Here is a 24,190-nt window from a genome sequence, read left to right as displayed (position 1 = left end):
CTATTTTGAGCACAACAAAACTTTTGTAATGCTCTGTGTTGTGACCAGTTGTGCTTGTGCTCGTCATGATGGACGTTGACTGTTACTGCTGGTAAGAGCTGCAATCTCCAATTATAACCAAAAAACAAAGAGCAATTGTCATGTGAAAAATCTTCAGTGTCTAAGCCTAAAACCAGTGCATCAGACCAGATGGCTTTCGGGTTTGTTTGCTTGTTTGGGGATTTTTAAATTTATTTTGTGTAACTTTGTAGAGTTGTGCATTTTAAAATCGTTCCTAAAGGTCAGACTTTCACTATGGAGTTCCACTCGGTTGTTTTCAGATATGTGACAGACAATTGCAGCTGAACTGCGTGCACTCAAAGTGACCTGTTAACTGAACACAGTCTTTACTCACCACATATCCTACACATAATCATTGTGTGTGTCTAACGTATTAAAAAAATAACATGTGTTGGGATTAAATTATTTGAAGTGCCTCAATTCTATGCTTTATATTAACTAAAATACCATATAACCATATTGTGTAGTATTAAGTAGGCATGGCCCTGAAAATAAAGGCATTAGACTAAGTGTCCTTGGGGGGTAGAAAGCTGTAGACTCTCGCCCACACTTGCCTGGAAGAAAGTAGATAACAGACGACCATCTTCTAGTGGAAAGTTACTGAAACACTGTTGTTTAGACTAGAAAGGGACCAGTAGATTGAATGTTTGATTGTAATTGATTGTTTATTTTGAGAAAAACAGGAATGGGATATTACACTGTTTTATGATGCGTTATACTGCTGATTTATAAGAAATACTGAGAATCATGGCCTTATTTGTCTGATTAGAAAGAACAAAACATACTGCGCAGCAAGCCAAAGTCATAACTTAGGCTCACTGAGAGAGACAAAGAGTTTGGAGGAGGGCGAAGCTATAAGAATGTGAGAAACGGTCAGACACTTCGAGATTTTGCCAGACACCCTCCCGTGCACATCTCCCATCCGGACATCTGTAATGCTCAAAGTGTTTATGTGGAATAATGAGAATTGTATTGATTAAACTGATTGTTGATTGAGCATTAAACACCGAGTGTTGCTCTTCCTTCAGCCCAAAGATGAAAGATTTGGGATATTTAACACATGTTACAGTATTCACATTAGATTTGTCAGTAACGCAATAAAGTACTAAATTCATTACATTACAGCTACAACTATAACTACAACACTCAGCGGATTTCAGTTTGTGTTGGGGAGAAGAAAAATGGTGGAATGGTCTATAGTGAATGTGTGAACATTTTTATTTTTATTGCACAAAAGGACAAGAGCGCAACGGTAAAGTGCAAACTGCATCCAGGACAGAAACAGCAGCATTATACTGCTAACACAACTTCAGCTCTTCACAAGCATTTGTATGCTAACACAAAGGAACATTCAAAATGAGATGTAAGGTATACTAACCACCAGAGGCAATCCTGCACAAATGCAGGTTGTTAGAACACAGTTGTTATAGAGGGATTTAAAAACTGGAGGAGAGAGCAGCTATATTCATTCCTGGTATGGTTTATTATTGTCATTCTTGAAATTGTTGGACTTCGTGATCACATCTTGCAAATAACTGAAAACAATGTCCAAATGATTCCCATCCATCAGCTTTCTTCCACTTATTCAATTCAGGGGGGTGGGTCATATGTTTTTAGGAAGCTAGAGTATCCAGGAAAAAAAATCACAAAGACATAGGGAGAACATGCACATGCAGACAGGAAGGTGAATTTAAACCCAGGATGTTCTTGCTGTGAAGCAAGAAGGCTAAACAATGCACTGACATGCATGAGTTCAACAGCGGTGATACAGTATAATTAGGAAAAACGTAGATGAAATAACTCTCTGGTATGTAACACTCTCTGAAACTAGCCAAAGTACACTGGCTCAAGTCCAGGTGTTGAAACTACACCTTTTACATTTTTCATTTCTGAGCTCAAAGTAGCCCAAAGCTGCACACCCAAACACAGATGGATCTGGCTGTCATTACTGTGCCAGAGCACCGGAGACGGGAACACTGGGCCAGAGCCAAAACCCAGTGTTTTCTCTGAGACTCACCAAAAATTTGCTGTTGACATAAACAGCCAAATGCACCAACACTTTGTCTCACTGGTTATATTTGTATTATTTTGCTTAAAGTCAGTGTGATTGACATAGAATTTAATGTTTAACCAAACAGCTAATGGTATAGTGCTTCTAGTGGTGACAGTGTCCTTTGTTGATTTGTTGATTTGCTGTGAACATCCACATGCATTCTAATTAAATACCAGTTCATTATGTTTATATTTACATCTCCCTCATGAGCATGCAGTTGGTGGAATCCTTTTAAAAGGATCAAATTTCTGACTTAACCACCCTTCCTGCCTTCTTGGGACCTTTTTGTGCCACTGCTATGTGTTAAATGGCTGCCATTTCCACTGTGTTCAGTGGAATATAACCAAACTTGCCACAGGATAGTTTTTACCTGTCAATGTTAATATTCCAGTGTGAATCCCTTAAATCAGCCTAAAATGGCTGAGCAGCAGAAATCCCCACACCCATCACCCTGGGGACCATTTTCTGCCCATTGACTTCCATTATAAACGCTATTTTTCAACCCCAAATTATCATCATATGATTTTATTTTTTCTTCTTTTCTTGGATGTCAATGAAGACTCAGGGCCTTGAAGTTTTAATTTTTAAATTGCAAAAAAAATGCAAAAAAAATAATGGCAGGTCAAAATGTATGTTGGTGCCAATCTTTGGTCCATCTAAAGGCCTACTTATAATGACAATCACATATTACTTCAACTGGTTTTTTGTGGAAATATTTAGTTTCGTTTTTTGGTTTTTGGGGCTTATAACACAGGGCGCTCATGTAATAACACTGGGATTTGAAGGGTTAAAACAACGAAAATATAATTAAAACTTTACATGAATATTTCAGGGAGAAGTAGTTTTACAAGGTTGGCTAATTTAAAGTGGAATAAAATATGGATATATGGTCTTTTTATGGCGTGGCTGAGAATGGTCCCTAGGGTGATGGGTGTGAGTTTTTTAAAGGATGGCAGGAGGGTTAACCACACTGAGGGGGTGGTGGATGGGATAGGGGTCTGTGAGCACTAACAAACACTAAACATTGAATGTATATGTAACTTATCATCAAACTGCCGAGCTATCAACAGCTTTAGAATGCCTTTGGAGTCCTCAGTAACTTATTATCTGATCAAGTAAATTCTAAACAATGCCACACTAAAGGCAGGTACATATGAAGAAAAGGCTTCTTTTGAGTTTATGGTGGCACGTACCTCACTGACACTGGCAATCAAGTGAACATTTGAAAGAAATTATTTCACATCTTTCTTTTTGTGCTCGTTATTGGTTGGCATCACATGAGGTGAAAACGCTCCCTGCAGTACATGTGCTATGACAGTCGCCCCTGGCACAAACAGGTGCCCTGATAATGGCTTCTTTTGAGTAAACACAGATTTATTATCGGGAGAACCTCATTTCTCAAAATCACTGCAACCAGTTTGCATCCCATTGTGAAATAAATGAAACTCCTGCAACTTGGTTCCCTCGGTAGGTGTCCATAAATCTTTATAACAAATCTATCAAAAATGACAGTCCTCCTAATCATGACTCAAAATAAGCATTTTTCTTCAGTATCAGAACCAATTCAGTGTTTGTCTATACTTCCCAGCCATTGCTCGACTGCTAATTGGAACTGCTATGGAGCAAGACTTTTTAATATGTGACAAAGTGTAGGAAAATGCAAATGATGCTCACTGACGCCCACACTGGTTAAATGGGTGGACACCTGATGTGATGAGAGATCTTCTGACAAACATTCTTTGTAATAATAACCTAATGAAAGCAAATAGCAAATAAAATCACAATCAAAGTATAAATGTAAACGGTAACAAATATCGCCCCTGTCTTACCTTTGTGGTTTTTTTCTACTTACCAGCACTCTCATTCATGTCCATGAACAAGCGAATAACTTTGTTACCATTTCACACACTGCCCTTATGCTGTAATGCAAACCATTCTGTATCCAAACCGAACTGGAAAATCGACGTCCATTAGCACAAAACAGTAACTTAAAATTCATAAATATATCATGAACCGTGTTGAATACACCACCAGTCTGCTTCAGTGTCACATTTGGCCCAGCAGTAAAAAAAATGGTTTCACACAAATTAAATTAATGTCCTTTTCCTGAAACTAACCAAGAGGTTTACATGCCCGAATACAGTCAAATCTGTCATATGGCAGTGTGAAGCAGGCAGGGTTGAGTACCCAAAATGCTGACTCATATGCAGGACTTAACTCCAAAACATAGCTTTATTGCTGGAAGTATGATTGCAGAAACCAAACTGGGAGAGACTAGAAAATGAACTAACAAGCAGAACACACAGCCGGCAAATGAGGGAGATCGTGACACCAGACTGCAGAAACTAAATACAGGAGTGAATCAGAGCAAAGTGAAAACAGATGGGGAACATAGCTGGCAACAATCTAACAGTCGAGACAGGGGGAAGCAAACCTGAACACGTATCGGATACTATCAAAGTAAAACAGGAAGTATGGGGAACACACACACTGAGACACAGACTGACGAAACCCAGGGCGAGAGAGCAAGGGACGAGAAAGTGCTGCTAAAAATATGAAAGTCTCAGCCACGCTCTCCAGTGCCAAAGTCCCTCCATCCAACCTCACAATACAGGAAAAGAAGGCCGTCGCTTCCCTGAGCAAAGACCACAACATCACTGTTTTACCAGCTGATAAGGGAAGATGCACCGTGGTCCTAAACACTACAGATTACCACACAAAGATCACTACTCTCCTCAGTGACAACAATACCTACGAAGCCCTAAAGCGAGACCCCACAAGCAGCTACAAAAAGAAAGTTGTAGCTTGCCTTCAAGACTTTGAAAAGGACAAAATTATTGACCGCCTTACATATCACCGCCTTTACCCAGGGGATGTCATACCCTGCATCTATGGACTTCCTAAGATCCACAAGGAAGCTGTCCCACTCAGACCCATAGTCAGTAGCATAAACTCAGCCACTTATAACATTGCTAAACACCTTGCTACCATCCTTGCTCCTCTCGTGGGGAACACCCCACACCACATCAAGAACTCCACCGACTTCACCGACAAGGTCCAGAAACTTACCCTGGATCCAGATGAAACCATGGTGTCCTTTGATGTAGTCTCTCTCTTCACTTGCATACCCACCACGGAGGCCGTGGAGACTGTCAGAAAACGACTACAAGAAGACAGCTCCTTGGAGGACAGGACCAACTTCACACCCGATCAGATCTGCACACTGTTAGACCTCTGCCTCACCACTACATATTTCAAGTACAACGAAGGCTTTTACAGACAAAAACATGGCTGTGCCATGGGCTCCCCCGTGTCACCTATTGTAGCCAACCTTTACATGGAGGAAGTGGAAAGAAAGGCTCTTGGCTCTTTCAAAGGAAGAGTACCCAGCCACTGGTACAGATATGTGGACGACACCTGGGTCAAAATCAAGACACAAGAAGTGGAATCCTTCACTGCGCACATCAACGCTGTGGATAAAAACATCATGTTCACCAGGGAAGACACAAAGGACAACTGTCTGCCTTTCCTGGACTGCGCTGTGCACATTGAAGAGAACGGCAAACTCAACATCGAAGTTTACCGGAAGCCCACACACACGGACCAGTACGTCCTCTTTGACTCCCATCACCCTTTGGAACACAAACTTGGAGTAATCAGGACCCTACACCACCGGGCAGAACATGTTCCCTCTAAGCCTGAAGGAAAAAAGAAGGAACACACACATGTAAAGGAAGCACTCAAAACCTGCGGCTATCCTGGGCGTTCTTAAAGTCAGCAAAGAGGCACAGAAAAGAAGATCAGACACCAGCGAGGGAGGATAAGAAGGACAGACGCAACAACATTGTCATCCCCTATGTAGCCGGTGTATCAGAGAAACTCAGGAGAGTTTTCTCCAAGCATGACATCCCAGTGTATTTCAGACCCAGCAACACGCTCAGACAGAAACTGGTTCACCCGAAAGACAAAACGCCAAAACACAAACTTAACAATGTGGTGTATGCTGTACAGTGCAGCGAGGAATGCTCAGACCTCTACATTGGAGAGACCAAACAGCCACTTCACAAGCGCATGGCACAACACAGAAGAGCCACCTCCACAGGACAAGACTCAGCAGTCCATCTGCATCTTAAGGATAAAGGACACTCTTTCGAGGATGCCAATGTTCACATTTTGGACAGAGAGGACAGATGGTTTGAAAGAGGAGTGAAAGAAGCCATCTATGTCCACTGTGAGCGACCATCTTTGAACAGAGGCGGGGGTTTACGACACCAACTCTCTGCCATCTATAATCCAGTTTTGAGATCCCTTCCCAGACGCCTTAACGCCCACTCACATCCTGGGCCATCTGACCTCAGGAATTCGCATGATAAGGTGGGGCCAGGTTTCACAATGAACACACCCGAAACTCTGGCTGATTGGGACCCACGCCCAGTTTCCCACCTTGGCTCAGGCGATTAGAGGATCATCAGGGGGTCCTTTTGTCCCTCTGTGGGGGTTTACTCCCACTAGGTTTATATCTGGGACTCTCCACCATTTGACCTTAGAACTGAAGAAGCTTCTCGGATGAGAGGTGAAACGTCTTCAAGCAACTTAAAGAAGTCCAGACGCTTTTCTTTGCAAGCTCCTTTGACTACGATGACCTGGATGACTGAGAACCTTCACAGACATGCTGCTAAAAATACTAAGTCTATGTAGTTCATACTTTAAAAGCACCTGCATATATAATAACACTGTGTTAAAATTGCAGTATTGATGTCCACACATATATTTAGATGTATACTGGGTTTTAAAATGAGGCCAGTCTTTTTTAAGTGAGGCTACTAAAGTCTAATCCTGAGCTGACTTTTCCCTCTCCTGAGCAGTGGACCAGTGTTTTGGCTTTGCCACTACATTGAGCAGATATGGCCATTTTCACAAAAGTCTAATATTGATCTATGGGACAGCAGCCCATTCCTATTTTGCCTTTACTGTATGGTTATCAGAAAAGAACCAGAGGCAGTGTGTGGATGGAGTAAAAGATGAAAAAGGTTTTTTGCTGGACTCTCTTAAAGCAGATTTTTTTTTAAAATAAAATGATCGCAATGCACCATTTTAATGAAGTTCTTGTCATTGAAATACATTTTAATAAGCTAGACTAAGGCAGAGCTACCACAGCGACAATCTCACTTGCACTGGACCTCAGAACGGGGAAATATTGCTCTCATTCCAGCTGCTTTGCCCATCTTTCTCTGAGTGATTCAGCTGTTTTGGATGGATTTATCAAGTGACTCGGAAAACTGCAAAAGAGTGAGAAGAGGATTGGGGAGGAGAGCTGATCAAGTGGTTTACTCTAATGAGGCCTGTCAACAGTGTTCTGCCTATAAACAAATAGGGTTGACAGATGACACAATGGCGGCAGTCGTTCCCTTCTCTCCAGTAAACCACCTGTCGATGTCGCTTTGGACTCCAGTAAATGTGTTGCTTTGTCAAAAAAGCTTACGGCCACTTTCTCTCTCTCGTTCTCGCTCACTGTCTCTCACACAATCAGTCTTGCTTGCTCTTCCACTTCTGTTAAACTCAGCCTCAAATTTTTTAGGGCATCGCAGAAAGTCATTAGTTATTATTTGCTTTGCTGTCTCTCTTCCCACACAGATGCTGTCACTTGACAGCTCTCTGCCTGTGCTCAAGAAATTATGAATTATGCCTGTGTCTCACTCTCTACAGGGACGGCAAATGGGAAGCACCAACCATAGAGTTTCTTCTTTGTTTATTGCGTTCTCAACCCCCACCCCCACCCCCCAAAAAAGACACCAACTCACGGCCTGTCAATCTTAACTACCACAGTTACCAAAATTGCACCGATTGCACCATATTGTGACAAACTGCCTAATTTGTATCAGCGTTTCAAGACTTGTGAGTTTCACAAAGAGAAAGAAGATCACTTTTTCTGTTGTTGTTGTCATTTGTATCCAGCAAAGTGGAGACCACCCGCCATGAAATGTTCTCCATTTCTTAATTTTACCCCAAACACCAGCATGGAGTCATCGCCGTTGCCCCAATGCCATTCATTCGGGTTTGATTGGTATTCATTCAGAAGTCTGCTCAGTGCGTCGCAAGCTGTGCAGCCTCAGTATGAAGCTGTTTGACTTTAGTAAGAGCATGTCAGATTAAAATGTAATTCATCAGAGAGATTGGAGGCATAAGAGTCAGGGCAGGCTTTTGGTCTCTTGCAGTTCCCAGCACATTGCATATTTGGCTCTTTAATCCAGTGGTGGGTATAAGGCCCGGAGGCTCCAAAAGGCTCTGAGAAAACACATGTGACAGGCCCTAAGCCGATGACTCACATTAAATATGGGTGCTGTATACCCATTTGAAGCCATATGAGAGGATGGCAAACAACTGGGGGCTTGCAGCTTGTTGCCTAAGAGGATTTTCAAATAGACTGGATTTTTTTTTCCTCACATTCTTTTATGCATTCAAAATAATAAGAGCATTGTGCAGTTTGCTGTGGTCACATTGGGTTTTTGTGTTATATAATGTAGTATATTATCGTGGTGTCACTTGCACAGGAAGCCTCTATACATCGTTACGTGTAGTTCAGATTATTAATGCTAATTCTTCTATAGATGATTTAGCTTTCCATTCAGAACTAGAAACATACTGCATGGTTGCCCGGGGCTCTGTGTTTCTGCCAATTTCCTTAGTGATGCTAGCATAGAGAAGCAGAAAGCACTGATTTAGGAAGTGTGTCAGTCCTTCCTAAGAACTTGTGCATAACTAATCCCGTAAAACCCATTGATCACTGACACAAGCCTTTAGACATATCGAGATATCGATTACAGATTCTTAAAGATGCTTATTTAGCATACAGGGCTTTCCCTTTTAACTGCAGCTTAGCACATGACCTAAGCAGAGGCCTATTTCCAGCCTATAAATGCTTCATTTAGACCTGACCCACATGAACACTGCTAATACTGGTACTCTCATGAAATCATATCAAAACCCAAGTTCTGAAGGTTCATTTTGGGCATCAGAATGGATGTAGGAAAGGCAATGCCAGTTGACCCACAAGTTCAGGCAGGCCCCAAAGTCAAGCTCTGCTGCAATCCCAGCAGATCAACTGATCTCAGTGCCAGCCCACATCAGCTGATAGTTTAGCTGATACATTTCTATGAAGCCACACAGGGCACACTATTTAACCTTGTGTTAGCCCGCCCACAATTGCTGCACGTCTGTGGGTCACTTTGCAGCCCATCTTTCATTTCTGATTCATTGGATTAAAATCTAAAGGGTTTAGGTGAAGTCTCATGCATTATGTATGCATGTCTCTATAATCTCCAAATACATTATGTACTCCTAGAGTAAATTAACCTGGTGTTATGAATAGTGCAAGTCCACCTAAAAAGGAACCAAGAGTTTCCCTTTGAGTGGGACCAGTTTGAAATTTTACTTTATCTCTGGTTTTGCAATTATTCTCACTTCTAATTGATTCGATTTAAGAAAAGCTCCTTTCTCTAAGATCCCAGAGGACTGACATTTTACATGTGTTTGCATGTCAGAGATTCCTTAACTTTAAAACGTAGCTATAGATCATGATAACATCTTGTATCATGCCGTTTTCTGAGTGAGGACAGTCCAGTTATGTTGTATTGAAGTTTCACCAGTAGTGCAGACACAGATCCCACAATATTTATCTTAAAATGAAATTAAACAATATAATATAAAGAAGTAAGAATATCGCACTACATTTTTAAAAGAAGACTAACAATTAGATGAGCGTTGTTTATTGAAGCTCGCATATTCTGCATTCTTTCCAGCCGAAGTGGAACTCTAACACAACACTTTTATGCTGATTACAGAAAGTTAAACACTTGCATTAATAATTTTGTTGGCATTAGTAATTGAAGGAGAAAACTAATTTTTTCTAAATCTCTAATTGGCAGTAAACATTCTGATTCTGGTATTAGTGAATTAAACATACTGCAAAGGTATCAATGTCATTACTGCATGAAAAGAAAAATTACATGGTCACCAGATACTTGTATTTATGAAAAAAGTATTTAAATAATTGATGCAGCATCAGTAATTCTAAATAACGCATTGATCTATGTTGATTAGTTAAAAATTTCTAATTATTTAATACAAAAATAAAGTTAAAATACTATTTGCTAGTCTACAGTGTAATTCGAGAGTGGACTTAAAAATTAGCTCTCCCTCAAGAGTGACAAAAGAAAACAATAACACTGTGGACCAGTCACAGTTTCTTTATTAAGCTGTCCTCAAGTGAGATCCCCTAAAACAGCTAAAACCAGGAAGTAGAGTAGTTGAATGATTTATATTGTGAAGTTGAAGTTCACTTCAATTCAGTTTAATTGCAGTCTTATTTACACGACGACACTTGCCTAAAAGCACTTTATATGGTAAAGTAAAGACTCTATAACTCCTCCAAGATGTGTTAATCAATCTGGATAAAACTTGCTATATAAACTCCCTATGGGACCAGGATTATCAGTGTCTATGCAGCAATAATTAGTGGAGCGTGTGTGTCTGTGATCAAGTGTTCATCAAACAGGTATTACGATGGTACTTGTAACTGATTACTTGGCTTTAAACATAAAATATGTAGCTTACAAGAACAATAAATATGTATTTACTATTCATTTTTCATCTTTTGTTGTTTATGAACAGCCATTTTTGCCAACTGATTACAGGCTACTTATTCAAGTGTGTGTTTGGGTTTATAAAAAGTAGCCTGCACTACTTTGTAAAAAGTGAAGCTGTCAGTGTTTTATTTTATTTCCAGAAGTCAATACCAATAGGGCTCTCCAGTTGCAGTCTTTTAAAATTGTTTTGTATCTTCATGATGTTTGCCTATCAATTTTTTTGCCTTGGAACAGTCAGTCTCCTATGTACGTTCTCCATCACTAGAACAAAGTCTTCATCTTAAATCGTTCGAACTTTTTGGATTGTATTAGAGATCAACTTCTATACCTGCTGCCAGTTAGAAGATTTTTTCCTTAAGTGGTAGTACAGGAATCAAGAACCAGTTTTTGTAGAGAACCAGTTCCCAGTAGTCTACTTCCGTGGAATTGTTAGTCGTCTTTGTTCCTGATCCAGTTTATCCCACTTACTTGCACTGACACAATCAGCTGATTTCAGTTTGTATGCTGGAGGAGAAAAATAGTTGCACATTCTACAGCATGGATATGGATGTTTTATTTTTATTGCAGAAAAGGAAGAGAGGACGATGGTAAAGTGCAAACTGCATTCAGGACAGAAACAACTACATTATACTGCTAAGTCAACTTCGACTTTTTACAAGCACCTGTACAGACAACATGCTAATGCTAAGTTAGCCAAGATCTCATAGTGACATTAAATCTGAGTGAATGCTGACCCCACCCCAGCAACCAGACCCTGAAGCACAACAGGAAACTAATGGATGAGCAGTCAGGCTGCAGCCTCTGTTTCTACCTGTTCACAGTTCTACAGCAGAATGACTGTTGAGATCACTTTGAAGTCTCTTTGTGCTGGTTTTTATCTTTCGGTGTGTGTTGTTGGCTTTATGTTCCTACCTAAATACTGAGAGAAAGATCATATGTGTGTCCTCATTAGGACAGGAATTTGTGTTAGTGTGTGAGATTTGACCACACAGCATCTAATTAATTTGCATGAATGTAATGTATTTGATATGCTGCTTGGAGATGGTGGTGACTCTCATAGTTGCACCAGTGGGAACCCAATAAGAATTGATAATTAATCAAATTGATAAGCAATACAGATAATGCAATTGGAATCTCTAAATTCTTATCATTTCCCATTCCCAGTCCATGAACTGGAGGTTAAACTTAAGCTTATGTATTTAAGGACTAAAAATGCGCAGCCAGCCAGAAAGGACATCAAAGATGACTGACTTGGCTTCTTTTTTACTACACCTTCCAGGACATTTCCAAATCTGAAAGAAACAGTTAGAGAATACTGCTCTTTGAACAGCATGGAAAGCTGTGCTTACTAATTCAGAAAAAGAAGAAGAAGAGACTTCATGGATGGAAGGATTGTGGTAAAATAAAAATAAAAAAAGTATCAAAAGGTATTTCTATAGCACATAAAATGCAACAAAGTTGACCAAAGTGCTTCACAGTCGGTCAGAGCAATAGCATAAGACAGAATAAAAAAAAGAAACAGTTAAAAGGAGGGCAGAAAACAATATGACAATTGTTTGAAACAAAAACTAGCCATGAAATAACATACTAGTTTGGATCAAAAGCCAGAGTAAAATAATAAGTTTTAAGACGCAATTTAAAAGACTGGATGGACTCGGAGGAACGAATATAAGGAGGGAGGTTATTCCAGAGTCTGGGAGCTATGACAGCAAAGGCCCGATCACCTCTGGACTTCAGACGAGACCTCGGTTGCGTCAGGAGCATTTGATTGGAAGATCTAAGTGCCTTATTAGGGATAATAAGGCACAGTTATTGAAGGGAACGAAGGGCAGTTATTGGTCACTGAATATTTATTATTTATATTTATTTTGAATTTTTTCTGAATTCACTAAAAATACTTTCAAGTTCCCTGCAACATAAATTGCAACAATTTGTAGATCAAGGAAGTGCAACTGAAAAAGTATTTGCTTTTGGAACTGTACAGTGCATAAAAGGATCAAGTCCAGTTTTACCTGTTCACATTATGGTCTTATTAATAGTACAGTGATTCCCTGAGCTGTTCCTTTGTTTTAGATTTATGTCATGTTAGAAGTAACAAATATATTGCACATATGGCACATCTTCTCGTAACAAATGCCACAGATTCAAACAACTGGCAGAAACGTCTTAATAATTTTAGAAAATAATTAAACTTAACTTGATTCAGCACAGCACTTTAGGTGTTTTTCAGTGGTCCCAAATGCAGGGTAGCAAAACTCTAATTGAATCTAATCTAATCTAAGGTGTGCAACACTACACATAGGCACACGGAGTTGCTAACTCTCTTACCTTCTCTGTTGATCCAGGACTGAAGGTGCGTGAAGTGATGATCAACGTGTCACGCCAGCAGGTGGAAGATTTCCATGGCCCCGAGGACTACTGGTGTCTCTGTGTTGCCTGGAGCCACTTGGGCACATCCAAGAGTCGAAAGGCTACTGTTCGCATCGCTTGTGAGTTTGCAACTCTCCCCTAAGATGTGAAAATTTAGGGCATGAATTTTCAAGTTTATGTAAAAGAGAAATGGTATAAAGACTCAAAGTTTTAACAGCAAACTTGTGACTTTAGTTTTGGCTTGCAATCTTGATTGCAAGATTGAATGAAATGATTGAATAAACATACAACATATTTTAGAGAAGATGTTCATTAAACACAAAAGAACTATAGATGATAACCAATCATGCATATATGACTCTTCCATTTTATCTCAAAATCAGTCCTTTTCCTATACTGCAGGGTACTTCATGATGCTATAGATGTCACCACATTTGGTCCATAAATATGATTTATACTTTTATTTTGAGGGCATCTCCTCCAATTTACACATCAAAGTGTGTGCTGGGGAGTGCTAGTGCATATGTGGAAAAGGAGCATAAAGGCTTTTCTGTCTCCAAAGGGAGCCATGTGAAGTTTGATAAATGCGATGATACTTGTGTCAGCATTGTTTGTGGGAGAAGACTGCAAGATTGAAAATGAAAAATAATCTGGGGGTGTGGAGTTAGAAGAAAGGGGATTTACTGGGGCTCATCTCTGCTTGAGGCTAGAGGATAAGGATATATTAGCTGCTACTACCTTGACACAATGAAACCTCTGAGCAAACTGCCAGTGGTACCCAGGGTTTCTGGGTATTGTAGGGAAAAAGATATGTAAAGCTAAATCAATGGAGAACTCTTTAAATGGCTCTTGTAATGAGCTGCATGTAAGACCCATGGACTAAAACAAAGTTTACAAATATACAAACTACACTGCACAAGTTCAGCTGAGAAATGTAAAGGCTTGAACCTGCACAGACATCCAGCTGTTTCTTTGTCACTAATAGATCAACGGATAAAAGAGAGATGACATAAAATCCTCAAGCACATTGAATTATAGTATGACTAGCTCTCGGGTACTGGAAAAGTGATTTTTCCCCACATAGGTCTGTGTGATAGCTTTATAATGACATCAAATGACCACTCAGACCTCTCTGACATATGATTTACAGCATCTGTTCCCAACAAAGGACAACAACCCTGTTTCATTGGACCAAAATCTGTGACCATGGCAGCAAAAACTTTTTATCAAATGAATAATTAATTCCCACAAAATAATATTGTCTAACCAAGTGGGACGCTTTTTTTTATTTACAGCTACTGGTGTCCAGCAACCAATACTGTTTTCAATTTTTAGAGCTCAAATCTGAAGGTGTGGAGTGAAAAAGACATGTATTTGGCAAGGTTCATGTCTACTTGACACTGCTATGCTGGTAGACGTAATGCCAGGATAACGTGAACTTCTGATGGAATCGTGGGCTGTATTCAGAACAAGCATAATGGCACTCACAGTCCAAGTTATGAAGCTTCAAGCTGAGTGCTTTTAATGTTGGTATTTGTAAATGAGAAGGGACAAACAAGGAGTGGGCTTCACTGAGAAACTGACAAACCACACTCTGCTTTGTCCTGGTTTTTGAGACTAATTAGAACAGTAGTAGCTGAATTGCTCTGTGGGTAATAAGGGCTCCTTTTTCAAAGAAAGAGGATGCTAGCTTAGTGGCCCATTATGTTAGCAAACAAAATTATAACCTTCAATCAAAAGTGATCTATTTTTTTGTTAACACTGGTTAAAAAGCATAGAAACACAGAAATACTGAGAGGTTCTGCTGAAAATGTACTTCCTTATCTTATAGTAAGACATTTCAGAGATTCACTGTGTAGTTAAAGGAGAGTTTCACCAGTCTGGCCCAACTCAGGTCAAAGTTTGCTGTATGTAAAGTGACTCTGACATTGATTTATTTATGCAGGCATGTACTCCAAGGGTCTATATATTTTTAAAAAAATACTAGTTAATACAGCATTATAATAACATGACCATGTTATAACAAAATATTTGTGTGTCTCATGTTTTATTCAAGTTTTTTTAACCTTTGGTCCATTTGCTTACTTTATCTAAAGCAGTCTCTGAAGAAAATGTTGCACACTCCAACTTCAAAGTTGTAGCGACCAGTTGTATTTAAATAATGCCATATAACAAATTAACAAAACTATCTGGCAAATGATTTACAGTGTCTGTCCCCAAAGAGAGCGGAGTGTACAGACAACAGAGCCCTCTCCTTGGACCAAACTGTGCGAGCGCAACAAGCTGATTTTATCTTGAATTTGATTTTTTAGCAATGAAATAATCAATTCCCAACAAAATGCTCTCAAGTTAGACACAATCAGCTACTTTCAACCACTCCTGTCTGAGACCAATACTGCTGCATGTCAGTAACCTCTAGTTAGAGGTTACAGAATTTGTAAGCCAAGCGAAAGTCAAAATAAATTAAATACAGTAAGAAAGCAACATATTTCTTTTGTCCTTTGAGAGAAAAAAGCATATGTTTGGTGAATGACAGTAACTGTCGAGCTCTTTATCTACTGAGATTTGGGTGTCACTGTGTTTGCAGTCATTTTACACTGAGTGTAGCTGCCAGCTGAACTGAGGTTTTGACTGCAGGCTCAACACCTTCCCTCCTGTATGTGGATCTTTTACATGCAAGCAACCTCTTGTGATCCCAAGGGTTCATAAAAACCCATTCATAACTGAAGTGAAAATTTCAAAGGCACATTCCTGCTTTATGTTTTAACTGGTTTTCAGTGAATAGCTGCAGCGCAATAAGCTATCAAAGGCAGTTTGGAAAATGGGCCGAATAGGATCTGTCACTATTGTATGCACATGAGTGCCCAGGATGATCATAGCAATCCTGCTCACTTCATCCATCCAGCATATCCTTCAAACCACCTTGTTAACAGATTACCCAGCACAGGGCCATTGGATCCTCTCTATCGTATACAGGCTACATTGGATTTTGAAGGTCGTGGTGTGCAGAGCCGGTGGGGCAAGCCTGCGTGTTAGCTGCTAAAGGGAATTGAGGCCAGGCTGACCGTGACACTTGACACCTGACAGCAGCCTCTTATCTCCCCATACAGACCTGAGGAAAAACTTTGAGCAGGACCCCCAGGGGAAGGAGGTCCCAATCAATGGGATGATCGTTCTGCACTGTCGTCCTCCGGAGGGAGTGCCCGCTGCAGAGGTAAGTCCGCTGCTCCTCAGCTCCGCCTGTCCCAAAAGAGAAGAAGCTTATACTCCCACTGAGCAGAAAACATACGCATCAGAGCGGATACTTATTCTGTGAGAGTAGCTCTGTGCCACTCAGAAAGTCGATTCTACCTTCAGCTCCGCTTTCTCTGACCTTTAAGAGATTGATATAGTTGTGTTTAGAAACTAGTGATAAGTGCACATAAATATTTGGACACAAAGGCACTGGCTTCAAAGTCAGCTAGACACCTCCTGATGAAGAGGATTCACAATATAGCTTTTAATCCAAACCTCTATCCACAATGTTGTCAATAAGATCTACACATCAGCCTTTCACATGTTCTCTTAGCCATGCAAACCAGAAACATCTGGCTTCAAATGCAGAAGTGGGATGTTGCTCCCTGTCCTCCTGGGTTCTATTGTTTGATCTGTCAGCTTCTACTGCGTGCTCATAAAAGGGTTGATTGTGCCTTGCGGTTACTATATGGATATTCAGGATAGGGATTGCACCACTGCACCTAAGAAATTATTTACAAAGAACAGTGGATATTTTTCACTTGTCTGTTATCTGGGCTGAGTTTATTTACATGCACATCGTGTCCCATTTTCTCCCTCAAAGTCTGTTCCTGGGGAGGCTCATATATCACAATTACCATGAGAAACTTCATTAGTTATGGCTTTGATATGATCGCGACCTCTGATCTTCCGCAGCTTTCATTAGTAAATCATAAGAAGACATATGCACCATACTCCAAGAGACAAAAGTAAATCTTTCTTTTCCATATAGCTCGAGTCTTTCTCAAACAAAACTGTCATATTGGTACCAACTGTGTTGTCTTTCTTTGTCATGAATAACGACATAGTTTGGTTTCTAGCGGACGTAAGTCTCATACAGCATTTATCCCTTCTAAAGCTGAGCAATTGCCAGTAGGGCCAAGAACACATTCAGGTTTTCAAGGGTAAGTTCATATCATACCTGTATATCATCTTTTTTCATAACTTTGAAAAATTAATCATATGTGATCTACCTGTGTTGTTGAATGTCCTCAGGTTTCCTAAAGATTGGATTTCATCCATATTACAAACTCCTGATCCACATTATTTGTTACATTTACTTCAGCATGCAGATTATCAACATGTTTTACTGACAGCAAAAAATCTCAAGACGCGGTCACAGCAACAACTTGGCTTTATGTCTTATGCATTTCTTCATCACGTTAAACTTTCTTGACACAGTAATCAAAGTGAAACATATATATCTGCTAATTACTTTTTATGAGTTTAAGCTCAAGAGCACATCACGACCGCGTAGGTGTTCTGATAAGATTTGATTATCTGTATTTATGCTATAATTAGATAGCACACTGACTGCCATCAGATCCTTGCTATGTAGGTGTGGTGTAATTACAGTTTTGTTTCCACCAAATGTCCACCAAAACCATAACCACTTATTTAGTTAGACCTTTTTTTTATTCTAAGCAGGTGCTTTTATCACAGATACAAGGCCTTGGCTTAATAATCAGCCCATCAGTCATAGTAGTTATTGTTGTGACCCATATATTTTTCCACCATGTTCTGTTTTGTGGTCCTCAGCTTCAGCTGACAAGTTTCCAGGTCCTCTAAGATCTGTCAGTATATGATACAGTGTTCTGGCTACAATGTTTGAGTAAAGGAGTAAATTCATGTCTTCAGAAACCTCCATTTTTTGGACAGGTTAAAGCTGATTACTGCAATAAAAGTCAATAACCTAGTAGACTATATTTGTTTAATCTTTTATTTTCTAGCATTTTATACATCATATTATTAAATTGTTATTTGAGAACATATTTCTGTTGTTTTCTGAGTTTCTGACTTTGTATACATAAATGTGGCCAGTAAAAGTAAGAGCATGTGAACATTTAGATAGATGGTGCAAGTCCCTGTCATCTTTTTGCTAACACTTAATTATAAGGGTTTAACTGTAACTGGATGTTTGTCTTTTAATGTCTGTTACTTGATGACCCTGATAACAAGTCAGGTGAAGCTCAGGATCAGGTCTAGGTCAGATAACAGTCAGACAATATTGTTATAAAGTTTTTAAAGGACACCTATATGCTCTCTTGGATTTTTTGTCATATGTTCCGTTATACCAGTGAGCTCCATCTCTGAACATGTTTTTTCTAATCTTGGCTCTTTATGATGTCAGTAAGAGCAGATTTCCCTGATATAGTCACCTCAGGTGTGCTCTAGATGCGAGCACAACAGTCGCACCCATACTCTTTCTTCTGAACCTTCTGTTTATGAGGGGCAACCAATCTGAACAAAGTTGCCTTAAAAGAAGTTGGGATGGAGTTGAAAAGGCTTGTTTTAAGGTGAGGATGAATAGGGGAACTGTACCAAGTGTCAGTATATCATAAAAAAGGATTATTTGAACTGTGTATCAAGCAGAGCTACTCTAAGATCCACAGAGGATGCCATCGCCCACGTCCTACACACCACTCTCAGCCATGTGGACAAGAAACAGGGTAACTATGTGCGAATGCTGTTTGTTGATTACAGTTCAGCGTTTAACACAATAGTGCCCTGCAGACTGTTCACAAAGCTGAGGGATCTGGGACTTAACAGCCGTCTGTGTGCATGGGTGTTGGACTTCCTCACTGGCAGAACTCAGGTGGCGAGGGTGGGCAGGTGCTTCTCCAACAGCATCACCATCAACACAGGAGCACCTCAGGGATGTGTCCTCTCGCCACTGCTCTACTCCCTCTACACTTCAGACTGTGTGGCCACCCATGGCTCCAACACCATTGTGAAGTTTGCTGACGATACAGTGGTGTTGGGTGCCATCTCCAACAACGATGAGACGGCCTACATGGATGAAGTGAAGAATCTGGCATCATGGTGCCAGGACAATCACCTCCAGCTGAACGTCAGCAAGACCAAGGAGCTGGTGGTGGACTTCAGAAGGAGTCAGCACAGAGACTACAAGCCCATTATCATCAGTGGAGCTCCAGTGGAGAGGGTGCAGTCCTTCAAGTATCTTGGTGTCCACATCTCCTCAGACCTGACATGGGCTGCCCATATTCAGGTCCAGACCAAAAAGGCTAGGCAGCGCCTGTATCACCTACGACAACTGAGGAAGTTCAGGGTCTCTCCAAAGATCCTCAGGATTTTCTATACAGGCGCTGTGGAGAGCATCCTCACACAGAACATGACATGGTGGTTTGGGAACAGCTGTGTGAAGGACCAAAAAGCTCTCCAGAGAGTGATCCGTACAGCAGAACGCTGCTGCAGGATTGCTCTCCCCCCGCTTCAGGACACCTACACCAGGAGATGCCGGACTAGAGCAGCGCAGATACTGAAGGACCCGTCCCATCCTGGCAACAAACTGTTCCAACTTCTGCAATCTGGTAGAAGGTTCCGCATCTTCCGGGCAAGGACAGAGAGACTCAAGAGGAGCTTCTATCCCCAAGCCATCCGGGCCCTAAACACACACACCTGCCCTCTCACATCATCTATAATTGACTGAGACAGGACTCTTCCAGACACTAAACCAAGGCACAATGTACATTTCAATTCCTTTAATTTTAAATATGTTTATATTGTCTATCCTGTAAAATAGTCAGATGTCTATTCATATTAATGTACAGAATTTACCTGCTCGCTGCTACTACTGCACATTCACCCAATGTATATACTATATTATATATATATATATATATATATATATATATATATATATATATATATATATATATATAACAAACACCCAGCACGCCCCTGCGGGCGGTTTATCCTTCAAGCTCGGGTCCTCTACCAGAGGCCTGGGAGCTTGAGGGTCCTGCGCAGTATCTTAGCTGTTCCCAGGACTGCGCTCTTCTGGACAGAGATCTCCGATGTTGTTCCCGGGATCTGCTGGAGCCACTCGCCTAGCTTGGGAGTCACCGCACCTAGTGCTCCGATTACCACAGGGACCACCGTTACCTTCACCCTCCACATCCTCTCGAGCTCTTCTCTGAGCCCTTGGTATTTCTCCAGCTTCTCGTGCTCCTTCTTCCTGATATTGCTGTCATTCGGAACCGCTACATCGATCACTACGGCCGTCTTCTTCTGTTTGTCTACCACCACTATGTCCGGTTGGTTAGCCACCACCATTTTGTCCGTCTGTATCTGGAAGTCCCACAGGATCTTAGCTCGGTCATTCTCCACCACCCTTGGGGACATCTCCCATTTTGACCCCGGGGCTTCCAGGTTATATTCGGCACAGATGTTCCTGTACACTATGCCGGCCACTTGGTTATGGCGTTCCATGTATGCCTTGCCTGCTAGCATCTTGCACCCTGCTGTTATGTGCTGGATTGTCTCTGGGGCATCTTTACACAGCCTGCACCTGGGGTCTTGCCTGGTGTGATAGACCCCAGCCTCAATGGATCTTGTGCTCAGAGCTTGTTCTTGTGCTGCCATGATTAGTGCCTCTGTGCTGTCTTTCAGTCCAGCTTTGTCCAGCCACTGGTAGGATTTTTGGATATCAGCCACCTCCTCTATCTGCCGGTGGTACATACCGTGCAGGGGCCTGTCCTTCCATGATGGTTCCTCGTCTCCCTCCTCTTTCTTGGGTTTCTGCTGCCTGAGGTATTCACTGAGCACTCGGTCAGTTGGGGCCATCTTCCCAATGTATTCTTGGATGTTCGTTGTCTCATCCTGGACTGTGGTGCTAACACTCACCAGCTGTTACCTCTAAAGAGCATTTTGTTGTTATTATTATATTTTTTGCTTCAAGCATTTAAATCATGGTTAGAGCCAACTTAAATGGAGGCTCCCAGGGAGATGGAGGACACGTTTCATACACAGTGACCTGCAGTACTCACTCATCAGGGCAAATAGTGTTCAAATGTCACCAAATACACATTTGGCACCAAATGTCCATTCCTCTTATTTTTATGTAGACTTGCAATAATCAGCATGAACAATATATGTGTGACTGCTGTGTGCAGGAAACAGATTTAGGCAGAGGTCAGCTTCTGGCCCCGCACTGTCTAAATGATTCAACATGAAAATGGAGGAGTGATGTCATTTCAGTGCTGCAGAACCCACGGCGTGGATAAAAATAGGTGAATCCGTGCGGCTCAGACCGAATCGCAATGTCCCATCTAGTCCTTTGTCAACACAAATGAGCCCAGCCACAAGAGATGGGAGTGAATAATGTAGGGAGCACAGGGCAGATATCTTCAGCCCAGTCGATTTCAGCGCACCTTGTCCATGAAATATTGAGATGGCGTCCGTGAGTGCGCTAGTATGAGGTTTCAGTGACTGCAGCTGCAGGATGGCTGCTGCTGTGGTAGGACCAATAGGATGCGAGAATGCAGTTTGACGTGCGGCGCATAGGCTGTGTTTGGGAATCAACCTCGTCAGCAAGGATGTCAGTGTGAGCTAATGAGTCTCCAGTCACTCGCGGTGGAATCATTTTGCATTATGTGGTTACAACAGTTTATTTAGGCTGGAGTCTGACACTGAGCAGGAAGGTCTCCTGCACTCTGGAGATCTTTATTTGCACGAGGGAGGGGCCATGGCAGATGTCCTGTAGTCCACCTCCTTTTCTGTCGTTTAGTTATTCCTCCTACTCTGTAACAGTCAGCATTGTTTGTCTTTTCTGTTTCTTTCATTTATGTACAGAAACCCCTCTAAAACCATGAATACATAATTATGTATGATGAAGAAAAGCACTGACCTGACATTAGTTTGGCTTTGTTAACTCATTCACTGCCATTGAAAAACTTACGTTGACTGCCATTGACGTCTATAGACGTCAATTACGTTTTCAATGGGAGGGGCTAGAATACAACCTCGGGCAGCTTGTCAGTGAACTGCTTGAAATGTATTTTTCACAAAAAGCTCGTTTTCTCCCTTTTTTTGGTCAAAACAGGCATTTTTGGTGGAACCCACCTCTCTTCTACAGCTGATTACTAAAGAATGGAAAATGGTAGAAACAAGTTTTTTTTTTTTTGGATGGAAGAAGAGAGTCTGTTCTTCATTTTGGTAGGTTCAGCGTTTATGTGATCATAACACACAGTTTTCTGTGGCTCTTCAAAAATGAGTAAAAATGCTCAAAAACCCTGGCAGTGAATGAGTTAAGTAGTTATGAAAACATAATACAGCAGTGTCCTTTTTAATTGTGAAAACCTGTACAAAGACAGTTAAGTTCCTCATTGAAAAGGTGCAGTAGGTCAAGTGGAAGATTAAAGTTGTTGCATCTAGGCTGACACTTGCGAGTAGGAGTGAGTGGTTTTATATCTCTGGGGCTCAAAATTTGCATGTTAGACAACACAGTGCTTGCTGAAACTTTTGATTGGGGGAGCTTGTGTTGTGGCTGTGAACAGTCAGACAGGAAGCTCCGCTGACACAACGCAGTTTTACCTCTCTAGATCACTTTCTTTGGAAATATAGTGTGCACCTGAGTCTTTCTAGTTATTATTATTGCCATACTTCAGTCTAAATCAAATCTAATTCTGTAAGACAGAATTTATATATTTATTTTTATGCAAAAACATTCCCATATAGACAAATTATGCTTTCTCTTTTGTTTGAGTAAAAAGAAATGTGATAAATGATCATACAAATGCATAATGTTAACTACAATCCTTTAAATCTCAGCAACTTGTGAGAAGTCAGCAAGTTTAAGTTTCTAATTAAGAAATTGTAGAAAACAGATAATGAGACACTGATACCTCCAGGTAGTGTTTGGTAAAATTAAATGTTGGCCTTAGAAGGAAAACGGTTCCTTTTCTTTCCCCAATTAAGAATATTCCCTTAACCATGAATACATTTAAAACTTTTTTTTTTTTTTTTTATTGTTTGTTTCCTTTAATGAGCTCTAACCTTTCAGACTTTCCACTGCATTTGAGGAGTCAAAAACCTTCAGATGTGGCAGTGGTTATCACTAGGTGTAAAGCTAGTGATAAAAATATAACTCCATGGAAGTTGTCATATTTGAGCTGAGTTACAAAGGTGGCCTGTAGTGACAAATAGAGAGCGGTAAATATTACGATATCTTAGTTTTCCATTGACTTGCACTAATAAAGATTATTTTCATCCAAATAAGGTATGTGCTTTTGCAATAGAACAAGGAAAAAGGAAGACACAAACCAATGAATCAACCAGCCAAACAGTCTGCATGTGGACCATTTGTAGCCTGTTTTAGGTTCCTCTTATCAATTACCCTTTGATCAACATATTCACTCAAAGACTGAAAAAAAGAAAAAGAACGGTGGAAATAACCAAAACATGGATAATTTGATTTTTAAGCATATTACTGTTTTAGCAAAGCAGTACATTAGCATTGTGGTTAGCACTGTTGCCTCACAGCAAGAAGGTCCTGCGTTCAATTCCACCATCACCATTATTCTGTGTGGAGCATGTTTTCCCCATGTTTTGTGGGTTCTCTCCGGGTACTCTGGCTTCCTCCCACAGTCCATAGACATGCAGTTAGTGGGGACATGTTTATTGGAAACGAATAGTTATGTCTATAACTTCTGTTCCCTTTCAGTCGATTCACTCGGTACAACACATAAGTATGGGATATCACGCCCTCGCGTGTCCTGGCTGAAGAAACCTTTAATCACGCCTTTAAGGCAGATGACGTGTGATGACACGCGCACGGCCCCGCCTGCACATATAGCCGCTGTCATCACAGTCATCCCTCAGTTCGATAGCCGCTCAGTGGGGCCACCTTGTGTTGTACCTCGTTCCTCTCCTTCAGGGAACAGAAGTTATAGACATAACTATTCGTTCCCTTTCAGTCGATTCACTCGGTACAACACATAAGTATGGGACATATATACACGCCCCACAGAGCAGCCACCGAACCGGA

General features: G+C 40.9%; 1 protein-coding gene across 1 annotated transcript in view; it reads left to right on the top strand.

The window, feature by feature from the left end:
* The window catches only part of unc5db (unc-5 netrin receptor Db), a 298,720-nt gene that overhangs the window by 154,103 nt on the left and 120,427 nt on the right, over positions 1-24,190 (top strand). Inside the window, exons 3-4 of the mRNA XM_080894516.1 lie at positions 13,104-13,247; positions 16,239-16,342. Of these exons, the coding sequence (XP_080750642.1) occupies positions 13,104-13,247; positions 16,239-16,342 (248 nt within the window). The remainder of the gene's footprint in view (positions 1-13,103; positions 13,248-16,238; positions 16,343-24,190) is intronic.

Source organism: Rhamphochromis sp. 'chilingali' (assembly GCF_963969265.1).
Source record: "Rhamphochromis sp. 'chilingali' genome assembly, chromosome: 10".
Classification (NCBI taxonomy): Eukaryota; Metazoa; Chordata; class Actinopteri; order Cichliformes; family Cichlidae; genus Rhamphochromis; species Rhamphochromis sp. 'chilingali'.
This window is presented reverse-complemented; position numbering and strand designations above follow the sequence as displayed.